Source organism: Mauremys reevesii, linkage group 3, assembly GCF_016161935.1.
Source record: "Mauremys reevesii isolate NIE-2019 linkage group 3, ASM1616193v1, whole genome shotgun sequence".
In the NCBI taxonomy this organism is placed as follows: Eukaryota; Metazoa; Chordata; order Testudines; family Geoemydidae; genus Mauremys; species Mauremys reevesii.
The window spans coordinates 194431642-194446812 of record NC_052625.1 but is presented as its reverse complement, the minus strand read 5'-3'; the positions used below and the strand labels follow the sequence as shown (position 1 = coordinate 194446812).

The following is a 15171-nucleotide window of genomic DNA, read 5'->3' as shown; positions in this document are numbered from 1 at the left end:
ACAAGGTTTACCATTAATAGGATATGAAGCCATTCTTAGATTATATTAGTTGCAGATTGTTCTATTTCTTGAATTTAAATCAATAAGTTGAAAATAAGGAAACCTGTAATGAACTGATTTAGAGACAATACATCATACAAATTATAAATAGCGAATGTAAGGACTAATATACATCCATCCAATTGCATATATTTAAGCAATAGTTTCATAAAGAGTTTCTGATATCATAGACCACAGGCGTATAACCCAAGCTATATGTTCATGTCACCAGAAAGCTAAAATGGAATTACCACCATAATTTATGTATATTTTAAAATTGTACTTAATGGACAGAGAAAATATTTTAAGTGCTCACCCTCCATGCAAAAGTCAAAATCTGGTCACTTTTTAATCGTTTTCACTGTGATTAACGGAATCATAAAAAAATAAATGGAAAAGCCATATCAGATCATCCAAGCCATCACCTTATCTACAAGGGATTGTTATCTACAGCTGAGTTCCTAGTATTTAGTTAGAAATGCTATAAACGTCCTAGGGGCCCCAGTAGCTCTTTGAAGTTGCTAGAATGCTGCTGTGCCACTGAAACCTTCTAAATGTATTTAAAACTGTTTCTTGCAAATTGTCTTCTCCTTTTCCTCAATAATTTCTATTATATACTTTTAGGAAAGCTTTAATCTCATTGTGACTTTGCAGTCTTACTACATAATCTTTTAACATCAGAAACATACTGCATTAGAAGTAATATTTAAGGCCTTGGTCCTGCAAGTGACTCCATACAGATGGATCTCTGTACCTGCTCAGAGTCCCTCTGACTTCAAAGCAGCTCTTCATGAATACAGGTTGCCTCCACATGGTGCTCTTTGCAGAATAGGAGCTGAAACTGGAGGCAAGCCAGAAGTGCATCAATTGCTCATGTAGTTCCTCCAAAATAAAGGTAAATGACTACACAAGCAAGGAGGAGCAGGAGTTGTGGTTTAATCAAAAACTGCATTCAGAACTTCTCCAGCAGGACAATGAGGAGTCAAATAATACAAAACAAGAAAAACAGCTTTAAATCAAACAGGTTTTGCCCAAAACATATATTGAGGGCAGTTCGGTGTTATCCAACAGCTACTGGAAGCAGCTAGTCTTCAAAGTCAACTCACATGCAGATGTCACTAATAGAGTTGGTCAAAAAAATTCATTTTAAATGAAAAACTACCTTTTTCTTTTCAAGAGACTTTTCCATGAGGAGTGTCCATTTTCAACTACATTTTTGGGTTTTTGTTATAAAAACAAATGTGTTTTGGTTTTTGGCAATTGAAAATAAAAAAAATGGTTTTCAGCCAAACATATTTGATTTTCACATTTGTGACCAAAAAAAAAATTGGAGGGAAAAATATTAAAGAAAATCATTTTTTTGGGTCAAAAATTTTCATCAAAACAAAACATGCCCCAACCAACTCTAGTCACCACCCATATTACCATTTCCTATCAATATGCAAATAGTGGTGCATGGTTGCAAATTATTAATCTTTTAGGTACATTTGGGCTTGCTTACAAACAAAATTTAATTAATCAAGACCGTTCACTGAAAAAAAACAAAAAACCTAATGTCCTATACTTGTTCAACATTTAAATTATTATTACAGGTTCCAGAAAGTCATACTACATGCAACTTATTTTATGTCATAGATGACAGGCCAATTAAATGTGGAATTGGAATTTTATCTGCTAGGTGAAAACATCCATAATGGCTGTCTCTCTCTGGGGCTAAACAGATCTTGGGGCTTTAACAGTTAGTTTGGAAACAGGATTTAGATCAACTAAATGAAATGATATAAAACAAACATAAGCACAGATCACTGGATCTGCTGAAACTTTTCTACTATTTTTAACACCTACTACTGTACTAAAAACTCTAAAGTCACATACCAGATATAAATAAAGGAAATTTGGGTCAAAGCAAAATCTATATAGCATTAAGTTATTTTAAATGTTTACAAGATCAAATACCCAATAATTGCAAACATCTCAGATTAAAAGCTACATATATCAATATCAAGTTACAGTGCAATATTTTTTACTCACTGCACTACTTTATTTACCTCCATATGCCTCCAACAGCCAAATATCAGTGTAGTTTAGTGTTACCACTAACTACACCTGAAAATCATTTACAAAGATATAACAATTCACATACTGAACAGAATTAGTTTCAATTGATATTAAAAATTTGCTTATATTAGGAGAATTGTAAGTTGTACTAAACAGCAATAGAAAAACTGAAAAACATTTTACCAGTTTAAACTCTCTCGTGTTCTATGGTACGATTCATATCCAGAGAAGCAGTACTTTTATGTCCCTATTTTTGTGTGTGTGTTCTTTGAGAATTAAAGTCAAACCCTAGGAAGGGATGGGATTCTCCCTCTTTGGCTAGAAAGGGAACTAACTCCTCAGTGATCCCTATGGATTGCCCAACAGAGGTGGTGATCCTGCAAGTTAATATACGTTACTCTGGGCTTGTCTACACATCAAACTACTGACTGGCAAGATAGGGTGTGAATCTACAGTGCACCAGTTTGCCACGCAATAACTTCCCATTGGGACACAGTTACAGCTATCTTATCGGTTGCGGGTTTTTGTTTTTGAATTTTTAAAAAAATAAAGTGCCATTTTAAAAAGTTCCTTGTTTTACACATTGTATTCCTTCCATCTCCCACAGTTCCCAAGATCTCAAGAAGCCCGTGTGATTCCGTTATAAATTCCTTAATGGGAGAATCTGTAACTACCTAAATTATGTAATTTATGAAAAATGTCAAATTTTGTCAGAGTCCAGAAAGGTTCTTTTAAAGTGGTAACTTCATCATAAAGTACAGGTCAAGAGAAACAGCTGTAATTTTTCTGTCCATGGTCCATCCCTGGCAAAACTTTAGCCAAAAAAATTTTTAATATGAAAACAATAAAATTTAATTTTAATAAACAGATTATATTGGAAGGAGTCCTTTGATTCCTACCATGTCAGTGAAACAGTTTATGAAAAATATCTCAGAACACAGACGACTTGCTTGTATAATTTATAAAGTAGCAACTGAACAAGCTCTGAAACAGAAGAAAAACGTCTGTTTCTTCCACTTATATGGCCAACAATAACTTCTACATTCTGAATGAAATCGTGTGTATGCTAGCGAGCAGGGGAATTTCAAAAGCACTTAATCAGGAAGTGACCAGTAAATAAAATATAGGCTCCTCAGACACTGACCTAAAGAACCTGAACAGATTCTTTGGCTCCTTAGACTCATGGCCTGCCCTTGATTCTGGAGCCCAAAAGATGATCAGTTGTGTTTGTTCTTTGTGTGGGGAGAAAACATGCATTTTCAGTGCAGATAACAGTTATTTTAGTTTAAGAAAAACATTTTATTGATATAGATATAGATATAGATATGTCTCCATGAAAGAGAGAACACGCTGAGTCACCAACATCCTACATCACTAGAGATGCACAAAACAGCAGATGCCTCATAATTGAGCTAGCTGGCACTCAGGATTCCTCTAGCTCAAAAGGTGCAGCACATGGAAAATAGAACATCTCATTTCAATTATATACTGAAATACATCACAGTCTACCTACCTACAAGATTCTAATACTTCCATCCTCATTGCATCTAAATGAAAACAGAATTAGACCTTCCACTTTTTGGCAGTTACTTCTAAATATACTCTAAAGCAGTGGCTCTTAACCCTTTCAGGAATCTGATTTGTTCTTGCATATGCCCAAGTTTCACCTCACTTATATTACTTGCTTACAAAATCAGACATAAAAATCTGTACACTATTACTGAAAAATTACTTACTTCCTCATTTTACCATATAATTATAAAATAAATCAATTGGAATATAAATATTGTACTTACACTTCAGTGTATAATATATAGAGAAGTATAAACAAGTCATCTGTATGAAATTTTAGTTTGTACTGACTTCGCTAGTGCTTTTTATGTAGACTGTTGTAAAACTAGGCAACTATCTAGATGAGTTGATGTACCCCCTGGAAAACCTCTGTGTACCCCCAGAGGTACATGTACATCTCATTGAAAACCACTGTTCTGAAGAGCTGAGTAACTCCTCCCACCAAAATTGCCAAATACGGAAAATAGACTTAAGGGAATGGCTTATTACTAAGGGTACGTCCAGACTACCCACCGGATCGGCGGGTAGCGATCGATTTATCGGGGATCGATATATCGCGTCTCATCTAGACGTGATCTATCGATCCCCGAACGTGCTCCCGTCGACTCCGGAACTCCACCAGGGCAAGCGGCAGTAGCGGAGTCAACGGAGGAGCCGCAGCCATCGATCCCGCGCCGTGAGGACGGGAGGTGTTGAAATAAGATTCGTCGACTTCAGCTACGCTATTCCCGGAGCTGAAGTTGCGTATCTTACATCGACCCCGCCCCCAGTGTAGACCAGGCCTCAGTATTGTTGGGGAGTCCTGTCACGCCCTTATCTGGGAACATGCTCTTCTCCAGTAAAATGCAAACACAGCTAAATGGTCAGTCAGGCTATCTTTTAGAGTTAGACTTGTCCCAAAATAAGTTTTTAAACCCTAATAGAGCCCATCAGTTAATAGATGAAACCGGAGGAAGGTGAAAACTAAAAGCAGGAGATTGGTGGTTTTCTTCTAATGTGGTACATTACTACTAAGATCTGATAAATTTCTGTAACATTAAAAAGCCAAGTGTAATGTTTACCCAGAGGAGCAACATTCAGCTTTGGAGGCTTTGAGATACACAACATATTCTACAGAGGACATTACAGAAATAATGCAAATTAGAGTTTCAAAAGTTTTTTATGAAGCTGATCCTCAGTACCTACTGTATAGTAGAGAAGGACAAGATACAGAAGGTCTAAGTTACCAAGATCTAAACCTTTATAAGCCGAGAGAGAGAGAGACACATTGTGAACTGATAAAAGGTGGACTTTTCAGCTATCATTCTTTTTGACTGAAATCAGACATACAAAATCTGTAGATGTATATGAAACCACATAGTAAAAAGAAGTTTTCAAGTCCCCTCTACTTCAGAGTTTAAGGATCCTGCCAACATAAAAATCAATAGTCCAAAATGTATTCCCTGTTAAATCCAACCTACTTTGCCTAATCTTATTTTCTACTGAAGCGTTAAAACTATTTTCCAGAGCTGAGACTTTAATTTCAGCAATTTTAACTAGTGAAGACAGGCAAAAACAGCTAATGTTATCTTTTAATGTAACAGGTTTACTTATTAACACTCTGGTGCTAACTTTCTAAGAACTGAAAATCTAGCAGAGAAATCAGTAGGAGAAAAAAAATCCTTCTAAATACTCCAACAAGATTTCATACAGCACCGCTCCCCTTTAAGTACAGCTGAACTCAGCAATGCATACATGTACACCCTAATTTCCACCGCCTACTCTACACACATACACACACTGGATAAGATATATTCATAATACTATATAAAAGAATGCACATAATTTGGCACTGGGCTACCAGCCCAGTTCTCTATCTGCAGATTTTAAGGAGATATACTCCAGACTTGGGCTGAAATTTTCTTTAAACTGCCCGGTATATCAGGAATAATGATCCATAGGGAAAGAAGAGCTCATTAGCCTGAGTTCTCCTCCTCTCTACAGATCAATGTGTCCTGGACCCATATAAAAGGGAAAAAATGGCAGTGCTGGCAGATCAAGCTCTCTGATGGATAGGTTGCCTTTTACCAAATCAAGATTTGCAACCTGGCCCAGTGTAATAGGCCACTAATCAAGTAGAACAGAGCCTTAGGTAAGGAAATCTTCTTGATTATGCAGTGTCTTAAAGATTGAGTGAATGGCTATTTAAATGTCTTGCGAGATTTTAGAAGTTCTGAGCTACAAACCCTTCTAATATCACAGCTTACAACTCTGATTAAGCAGGTTTCTAAGATTCCAGTGGCATTTTAGAATAATAAATCATTTCTCTTTATAACAATTTTGCTCACCACCAAGACTGAAACGTAATCAGTTCCAACTGGTCCACACATGTTAATTCCATAATAAATAGCATCATCTCACCAGTTAACATATCTTTCTGTATTAACACCAAAAGCTATGGTAAAACTATAATGAAAAGTTACTTTTAAAATAATTTTATGTCAATATTATCTTATCTTATTTGGTGACGAATTAAGAAATGTAGGTCTCAACTTATTTTCATATAAAATACATAAAATATATCCATTATTAAGCAGGATTTTTCAATCTGTTTTTAGAGTAACAAAAGTGGGTAATATTTTATTTACCTAGAGTGTCTTAAAAATATAAACAACGGAATAGCCATCATACGTATCTGTTCTTCTTCTGCCCTATTTTCTTAGAGAATGACAAAAAACACACATTGAAAACACAAACAGTCCAAGATATTTGGATAGCTACTTACATCATACTTTGCAGTTCAGGAGTAAAGCTTGTTGATTTCCCTGTCCCTCTTCCGCTGCTTGAAGAGGCAACATTTGACATCGGGCTAGCTGCAATATTGCTCATCTGAGTAAACAAAAAAAGAAACAATAGAGCTTTCAAACGTATTTAATTTAATAAACAGAGAATCTTGGAAATGGCAGCAACTATAAACCACTTCACAAAGTATATGTGATTTAAAATATCCAGCCTACCATACTATGTTTCATGTTGAATTTAATAATGTCTTTCATTCACCACTGCAAGAAAATTATTTTCTCCTCTATTACATGACAAACTGAGAAAACCACACTGTTCATTTTAGTAAATAGATATATAAGAGGAATCAATAATAATTGTAATAGTTTCACCTTAGTGACTGCTACGTATGCTTGCTTTGCATTACGGATTCAGAAGGAAAAAAGCAATTCAGGCAAGACCTGAATGAAAATACAATACATATAAAAGCCTTTTCAATGTAGAACAGAAGCCTATTTGAGTTGTCACCTGTATTATCCATAAAATATAAACTATGGTCCGAAACCACTGCAACTAGCCGTCATTGAAAGTGTGTATTGGGTACGTATTTGTGTTCACACTTCTCCACTGGCTTATTTTTTTTAAATAATCTCAGGGAGCCATTCAAAAAGCATCAATGCAAGCTTATCTCAGTATCTATTCAAGAGCTCACATTATTATGGGCCATATATGTGGCTTTCACAGGCCCAGTCTTCCAACAGAGGCGCATAACCTTCAGCTCATGCAGCAACCAAATCCCATAGGGACTTTATTCATATAGAGTTTGTCTACATAGAGAGAGAAGATGAATTAAATACAGCTGTGAAGCTAATGTACATAACACGTTAAAGTGCATTAAACCTAGCTTTCATTCAGAAGGAAAGCGGCCTTAGTTCACTGTATCTCAGTGGTTCCCAAACTTGTTCCGCCGCTTGTGTAGGGAAAGCCCCTGGAAGGCCAGGCCGGGCTGGTTTGTTTACCTGCCGCGTCCACAGGTTTGTCCGATCGCAGCTCCCAGTGGCTGCAATTTGCTGCTCCAGGACAATGGGAGCTGCTAGAAGCGGCAGACAGTACGTCCCTCGGCCTGCACCGCTTCCAGCAGCTCCCATTGGCCTGGAGCAGCAAACCGCAGCTACTGGGAGCTGCGATCGGCCAAACCTGTGGACACGGCAGGTAAACAAACCGGCCTGGCCCGCCAGGGGCCTTCCCTGCACAAGCGGTGGAACAAGATTGAGAACCACTGCTGTAGCTTAATCCTCATTGGAGTGACTAAGGTCCTTACAGTATTGAAAACAAATACTGAATCCTAAAAAATAAGCCAATATTCAACTTTAAATCGGATTTACCCACTTTGCACTATTTTCAGCTTTATGTATGGTCCAGTATCTGTAAAAAGCAGGAATACAAAATGAACACAAAATTTTTTTAAATGTTTGATGGTTTTCCTGACAGAATTCCTGTGAAATTAAAACAGTTTATTCCAAGTTGAAACCTGGACACAGTTCCACTCTAACCAGATCACGTATACTAATTTAGCTCATGTATTTTTCCTCTCTACTAAAATGCAAGTCAAAATATCTTTAAATCATGTCATCTATAATCTTAATTTATTGAAAACTAACCAAAGAACAATGTGTAACATGGATATTTCATGAAGACCACCAAATAATAAAATTAACTTAATAAACTGATTCAATATAATTAAAAACACCCAAGTTCATGTTTTAAATGTCACTCATTAGAAGCACTATAAAGAGTCAAACCTTATCAAAGTATATTTCTCTAAGCAAAAATAGTCAGATACTCTTGCGTGTCTTGTTTTTACCGCCAAACAACATTTAGCAACACTAAAACATTCCAGGCACCATGAACGTCTTCTGATAAACAGAAGACACTCACGGTATATTTTTTCTCCTGTCTGGTTTGCTAAGATCTGGTAAACCTTCACTTATCCAAGATCTGCTCATTTCTTATGTTGTTGTTAGTAGTAGTTGTGATAATAAAATGCAGATGTTAATATTTATTTTCAGTCAGTCATTTCCCAGTTATAATTTTACCTTTAACCTATGTTTAAAAAAAAAAAAAAAGCTTAACAATACAAAGTGTATACCAAGCCTTCTCTCCAACACTAACGCTACATGTGGTTCATTACAATATAGTTTCATTTTCTTAAGAAAGATAGTAAGTCTTTTGAATATGTAAGATATTTTCCATGGTAATGTTATAATTATGGTTAATTTTAAAAGGTTAAGGATACATAGCACAGAGATGCTTCAAAGCGAAACTTGTAATATACACCTGTATCTAAAACACTAGAGTAAATTGTTTTATATTAAATGCTTTCACGTATAGTTTAAGAGACTTCCACTTACTTTCCAGAACGTTGTAATTTAGCTTTTCACACTACAAACACAAGCACATGTGTAACTCTACTCACATATTTAGTTACACTGAAGTCTGACTTTAGTCATATGAGTAGGCACACACACAATTTTAAGTGTTCTCAGGACCAGGGCCTTAGTCAGCAGTTACCATTAGTCTCAAACCTAAACAGTGAAATTAGTGAGTTTAAAAAAATACAATAAACTTGTCTGTAAGTGTAAAGAAAGAGCATGTGTTACTTCTAGCATAGTGCTTCTAAACACTGGAGGTGCAACTGGATTATGTACCAAAGACCTACAGACTTGGAAGTTTAAATCAAGAGTCTATTTACTCTTGCTTTTGTTTTACACATTTTGCTTATTACTCTTTATTTTATTATTTATATAACAGTTAATGTCTAATTTTTAATAACTCGAAGTATGTATACACACACTTATGGTAATGTCAAAATTCTTAAATCAAAAGGTCATAGAGAAGTAGAACTACAATTCAGTAAAGCTGTGCAAAGCATTAACACTAGTTTTTGGCTAGAATTTTCTTGCCCTTAAAAATTTTTAAAGAAAATATTATTAAAGTTAATGATTAATAAGATAAGGCCCCAATCCTGAAAACATGCATGCTTAATTGTAAGCACAGTCTCATTAACTCCATTGGAATCACTTGCATGAGTAAAGTTATACATGCATGTAAGTGTCTGCAGGACTGGGACTGTAACAATATTTGGGCTTGTCAAACAAAAATTAAGTGCATGGCATGCAGTCTTATTTCCCTCCCACACACTGAGTAAGGGCCAATCAGGCATCCCTTGTTCACATTAATAATGGTTACAGACATGGGTATCCCTTACCAGCATTGCCAACTCTCATGATATTTGCTGCTTTACTTAAAGCTCCCCACCCTGGAGACAAGGGATTATGTGATAATCTCACCTTTTATTTAAGAAAAAAATTCTAGCCCTTATGGCTGAAGAGAAAAGCTTGAAAGTGAAACTCACTAAACCTCAGAAACTAAAAAGCAAACAGACTCAAATAAAAGTTACATCTTATGAGTTTTGAACTAATGATTTTTGAACATTTGAGTATGGCAATACTTCCTTGCATACAAGTAAGCCTACTGACTTTACCTATCTCTCTCATAGAACTGGAAGGGACCCTGAAAAGGTCATTGAGTCCAGCCCCCTGCCTTCATTAGCAGGACCAAGTACTGATTTTGCCCCAGATCCCTAAGTGGCCCCCTCAAGGATTGAACTCACAACCCTGGGTTTAGCAGGCCAATGTTCAAACCACTGAGCTATCCCTCCCTGCTTTAGTGGGACTCTTCCAAAAATAATTGTGCACATAGGCCACAATCCTGCAAAGAGTTCCACCCAGAAGCGTAACTTTCAGGGTGTCATTTATGCCCACATGTTTTATGTCAACACAATTACTTGCTAAGGCTCCAGTCCTGCAAACACTTACACATGAGTAGTCCCATTAAATCAAATGGGACTACCTACCTGCATAAATCTTTGCAGGATCAGGGACTAGGACCAGCTCTACACGTTCATTAAACCACTGTCTTCCTACTAAAACCAAAATATTTAACTTTCAAATCAAGCAGGTGTACAGCATTTTCTTGACATCATGAACCAACAGCTCATCATGCCCTGTCATAGCCTTTAAAATAATTACTTCCCCAGCCCATATTTTGTTTGATGGTTTAGATAATTAACTTCTTTACACATCAAAGTCCCATCATCCACATGTTCTATTTCCTTTCTTCCGGACATTAAACAAAGTCAAAAGCAGAAGCACTCTCAAATCAATTTTCTCCAATAAATACAGCTAACATGGAATTGAAAACCTACTGTAATCTTCAACGGGTCAATGTACTACAGTTGTTTTAGCTTTGAATTGAAATACAGCTGTTTGCCATATTGCACAAAGTGAATTCAGATGTTCAGATCGGGTCACAGATTATTTCAACATGTCAGTTTAATCATGAACTCTAGCAAGGAGAATATAACATTTGATTAACTATTTAAAACTAGTAATTATAAGGTGTTAATCTAAATCTACGTCATACTTGCAAATTATGTTCTTAAATTATTTTCCTCTACAAAAGTATCTGGCAATTTTATAATTAAAAAGGAAAGAATTTACATAAATAATTTTATCAATGAAAACACACAAAAATACCTGTCCTGATCACTCAACACCTCTGAGATAAATTAAATATACAGTCACATAAGAAACAAGTAACTCCCTCACACCCCCAAACAATCTTGAGTGGAAAAATGCTAAGCCTCCTCTGGTTGAGTTCAGGCCAGCGATTCTCACTAATGTATGTTAGGAACCTACTGTTCCATAACCTGTCCATTGAGTCTATGTCCTTCCTGTGTAATTCCCACATGATATGACATACCTGTGATTGACTAATCTTTAAGGTAGAGCGCACAGTCCATCTATTTACTCAAGCTTTTGGTAAGGGCACATAAAGGATGGCATTTTGCACTTCCCATAAGCTTGTATAAATAAATGAACTATGCATGGTGCCCTGAATATTAACAAATTTGGGCTATTTCAGATAAAGAGTGGAAAGGGACTATGTTTCAAAGTCATGGGGTCCTCACAGAGAACATCTTCCTGTCTTTTACAGAGAGGTACTCAAATGCCTCCATCAACCACTGTTCTTGCAGCATCACATGAGGGTTTAACAGACAAAAGGATAGGTTACAGAACAAAAGGCCCCCAAAACCTCAATTAACTCAATTAAAAGTTACTGACTTAAACACCACCAGAGAAGACATAACATTCATCTACTCCAGAACTCACTCTGCAACCACAGAAATGGAGAGTGAGGTATGAATTTGTTCAACTTTATCTAAAAAGTCTCTTCACAATGGGAGGAACCTGAATCAGAAAAAGGTTTATATATAAAAATAAACAAAACACACACAACACACAATGAAGGGTTTAAAAAAAAAATCTTCCACTGAACTAAGCAGAAGATTCAGTTGTATTTTCTAACACAGAGAGGTCTTCAACTGGGTTGTTCTGTCCTAGGGGGCCTGACTCTTCTCCCATTTACACTAAACTTACACCTACAAAACCCCTCTGAACTCCAGTGTCATTAATTATGACTTACTATAAATCATATACGCAATAGGAGAACCAGGTTATGTACTTCTAATAAAAGTAAAGAGGCAAATCATATAAAACTTTACAAGGTTCCAAGAAAGTTAGAAGTTAATTACATGTTTCCATTCAGCAGGAAATAAGGAAGGTATATATGGTACCTTTCTTACTCTAGGTGCAAAAATAAATTACTGCTACAATAAATTCTTTCTGCAGACTTGCATCTAATTTTTGCACAGCATCAGGCCCTCATTTCACTTCTTCCATAACTACGTTTTGCATATGATATGAAATAATGCAAAATGGGATACATTTTTACTTACATAAAACTCATACAAAACAGGAAGGAAGGAAACCATTGAATGCTAAGATGTGATGAGCAAATACTGTATTAAAATTAGCGTTTTTGTTTTAAATATTCTAGTCTTTACTGCAACTTATACTTAAGCCAAAATCAGAAATGTCACTATCAAGTATTGTATTTGTGCAAATGCTCAGTACTGTGCAAGATGTAGTACAAGAAACAGTCCCTGCTCCTTTGACGTTTAGGACATAAGGGTTTTAATTAACCATGTGTATTCAGGTCTTTGGTTTTATCTTATCATGCAACAGAAATGTTAAGTCATCTTCACAATGGTATGCTGGCATGTGACTAGGGCTTTAGGGTGCTATAAAAATACAAACAATAAAACAAGCAAAATAAAAATAAACACATGAGAAAGTACACGTCTGAAACTAGTCTATCTAGCTTCTAAAAAAGTATTAAAGAGAATGAACAATGAAAAGAATTGTATACTGGATTAAGTACAGTGTTACACTGACCCTCTATTTCAGTGGTTCTCAACCTATTTACCACGTGGGCCGCATGAAGCATTTTATGTGTTATATGGGCCACATCCACACATATATATATGCTACCTGTATTGCCCTGAGGATGTCACAAGGGCTGCAGCAGTGTGCTGACTGGGCCGCATGCAGCCTGTGAGCCACAGGTTGAAAACCATTGCTCTATTTCTTCCAGGAAATGAGTCTGAGACCTGAAAGTCTAGATACTGACAATTAAGCCTTTACAGTTATTCTCCTGGAATTCCTCTAGCCTATTAGTTCAAAGCTGCTATCTAAAGTGAACTGGCCTATCTCTTCACAATGAAAGTATTACCCAAATTATAGAATTACAAGTTTTGATAAATTTATAGTGTAGAAGGTCAAACTATGCAACACTCAATCACCAGTATTTAGGTGTAAATTGCCCCAGTCACACACATGAAGATAAATGAACTATTTCTGTGCTACATGAAAAATGTTATAGCATGTAGGATGTGAGAGTTATAGCAACACTCCTAACTTCTCTAGAATGCTATGAGCTAGGGAGATAATGCAAGAAGATCAGTGTTCAAGATGCACTAGACCTTGACAGAGAGGATTTGGGATTAGAAGCAGGCTGCATCAGATCTTCATACAATCATGTTGTTCAAATCAGGAGATGGTATCAAACTAATCTGAGCTTCTGCTTTTTGAAAAATCTATGAAACAACATGAAGTTAAATGCAAATGCAGGTGTTAAAATTCTTGCTAGCAAACTATTATGTCTGCTGTTATTGCTGCTTCCTCTGATGCACTAAATTCTTAATTTACCATTTTCTTTAAAGTGGAAAAAAATAAATTTCATCTATTAGCAGTGTACCACCACCGTCTAACTCCACACCCACAACCCTGGATGTATTAGTGTCCTAGTCTTCAACCATGACATTTTGTCTTGGGATAGGACATGTCTGAACAGCCCAAATTCTACTCAGCTTTGTGACATAAGAACAGCCATGTTGGTTCAGACCAATGGTCTATCTACCCTGTCTTCCAACAGTGGCCGGTACCAGGTGCTTCAGAGGGAATGAACAGAACAGGGCAATTTGTTGAGTGATCCATCCCCAGCTTCTGGCAGTCAGAGGTTTAGGGACAACCAGAGCATGAGGTTGCATCCCAGACCATTTTGGCTCGTAGCCATTAATGGACCTACCCTCCATGAAAGTATTATTTTTTTCAACCCAGTTATACTCCTGACTTTTACAGCACCCCCAACAATGAGTTCCACAGGTTGACTGTGTGTTCTGTGAAGAAGTACTTCCTTTTGTTTGTTTTAAACCTGCTGCCTATTAATTTCATTTAGTGACCCCTGGATTTTGTGTAATGTGAAGGAGCAAATAACATTTCCTTATTCACTTTCTCCATGCCATTCTTCATTTTATAGACCTCTATCATATCCCCCCCCCCCTTAGTCCATTTTTTTCTAAGATGAGACTAGTCTTTTTTCTTCTCTCTACTCATGGAATCTGTTTTCCTAACCTAATCATTTTTTTTGCTTGCTCTTTTTTTTTCCAATTTTAGTTTTTTTTTTTTATGGGGTGACAGACTGCTGCACAGTATTCAAGGTGTGGACATACCAAGGATTTATATAGTGACATTTGATATTTTCTGTATTATCTATCCCTTTCCTAATGGTTTCTAACATTGTTAGCTTTTTTGATTTTTGCTGCACACTGAGCAGATGTGTTCAGAGAACTATCCACAATTACTCCAAGTTCTCTTTCGTGAGTCGTAACAGCTAACGTAGACCCCATCATTTTGTATGTACAGTTGAAATTATGTTTTCCAATATACATTTTGCATTTATCAATACTGAATTTACTGTGTCCCATTATCATCGTTCCACCAAGTTTCTGTGTTGTCTATTACATCAATATCCTCATTATATACCAGTCACCAGACATCTTAATATTTAGACTTCTTGCATTTGTATATAAGCACTTATAAAATTTGTCAATATTTAGTTGTTGGCCTTTATGTTATGTAACTGAATGGGACGCTTTCGTTTGACAGTTTCTTTTCAGTTCCAACCTGTACTTCATTAACTTCTGTCCTCTCCTCTTTACTACAATTATCCCTTTAATAAATCATCCCTTAAGGGATGTCTGTCTAAATCACATACTCCTCTGTACCTGTCGGCTTTTCCCCAGCCCTTAGTCTAAGAACTCTTCTACGACCTTTATAATTTTACAAGCCAGCAATTTGGTTCCTTTTTGGTTTAGATGAGAAGCCTGTACAGGAAGGATGGGCTCCATTTCCCAAAAGGTTCCCCAATTCCTAATAAACCTAAATCCCTGCTATGAATATCACAGTCTCATCCACTTATTGAGACTCTGCAGTTCTA

The 15171-nt window shown here is 36.4% G+C and overlaps 2 protein-coding genes across 25 annotated transcripts in view; one reads left to right on the top strand and one right to left on the bottom strand.

Annotated features, from left to right (window-relative positions):
- The window catches only part of RUNX2 (RUNX family transcription factor 2), a 232972-nt gene that overhangs the window by 41251 nt on the left and 176550 nt on the right, over positions 1 to 15171 (top strand). The window lies entirely within an intron of this gene.
- Positions 1 to 15171, bottom strand: part of SUPT3H (SPT3 homolog, SAGA and STAGA complex component) — a 448093-nt gene that overhangs the window by 422455 nt on the left and 10467 nt on the right. For 12 of the 17 annotated variants that reach the window (XR_005595949.1, XR_005595950.1, XM_039529531.1 and 9 more), the window contains one exon: positions 6434 to 6537. The exons of 1 other annotated variant lie outside the window; for it this stretch is intronic. Coding sequence is in view for 14 of the 16 variants with exons in the window: in XM_039529531.1 (XP_039385465.1) it covers positions 6434 to 6537 (104 nt within the window). In the remaining 2 variants the exon portion in view is untranslated. Of the gene's footprint in view, positions 1 to 6433; positions 6538 to 7141; positions 7257 to 7818; positions 7855 to 15171 lie in introns of all 17 variants that reach the window. 4 more of the 17 variants (XM_039529532.1, XM_039529533.1, XM_039529539.1 and 1 more) reach the window with 2 other exon arrangements.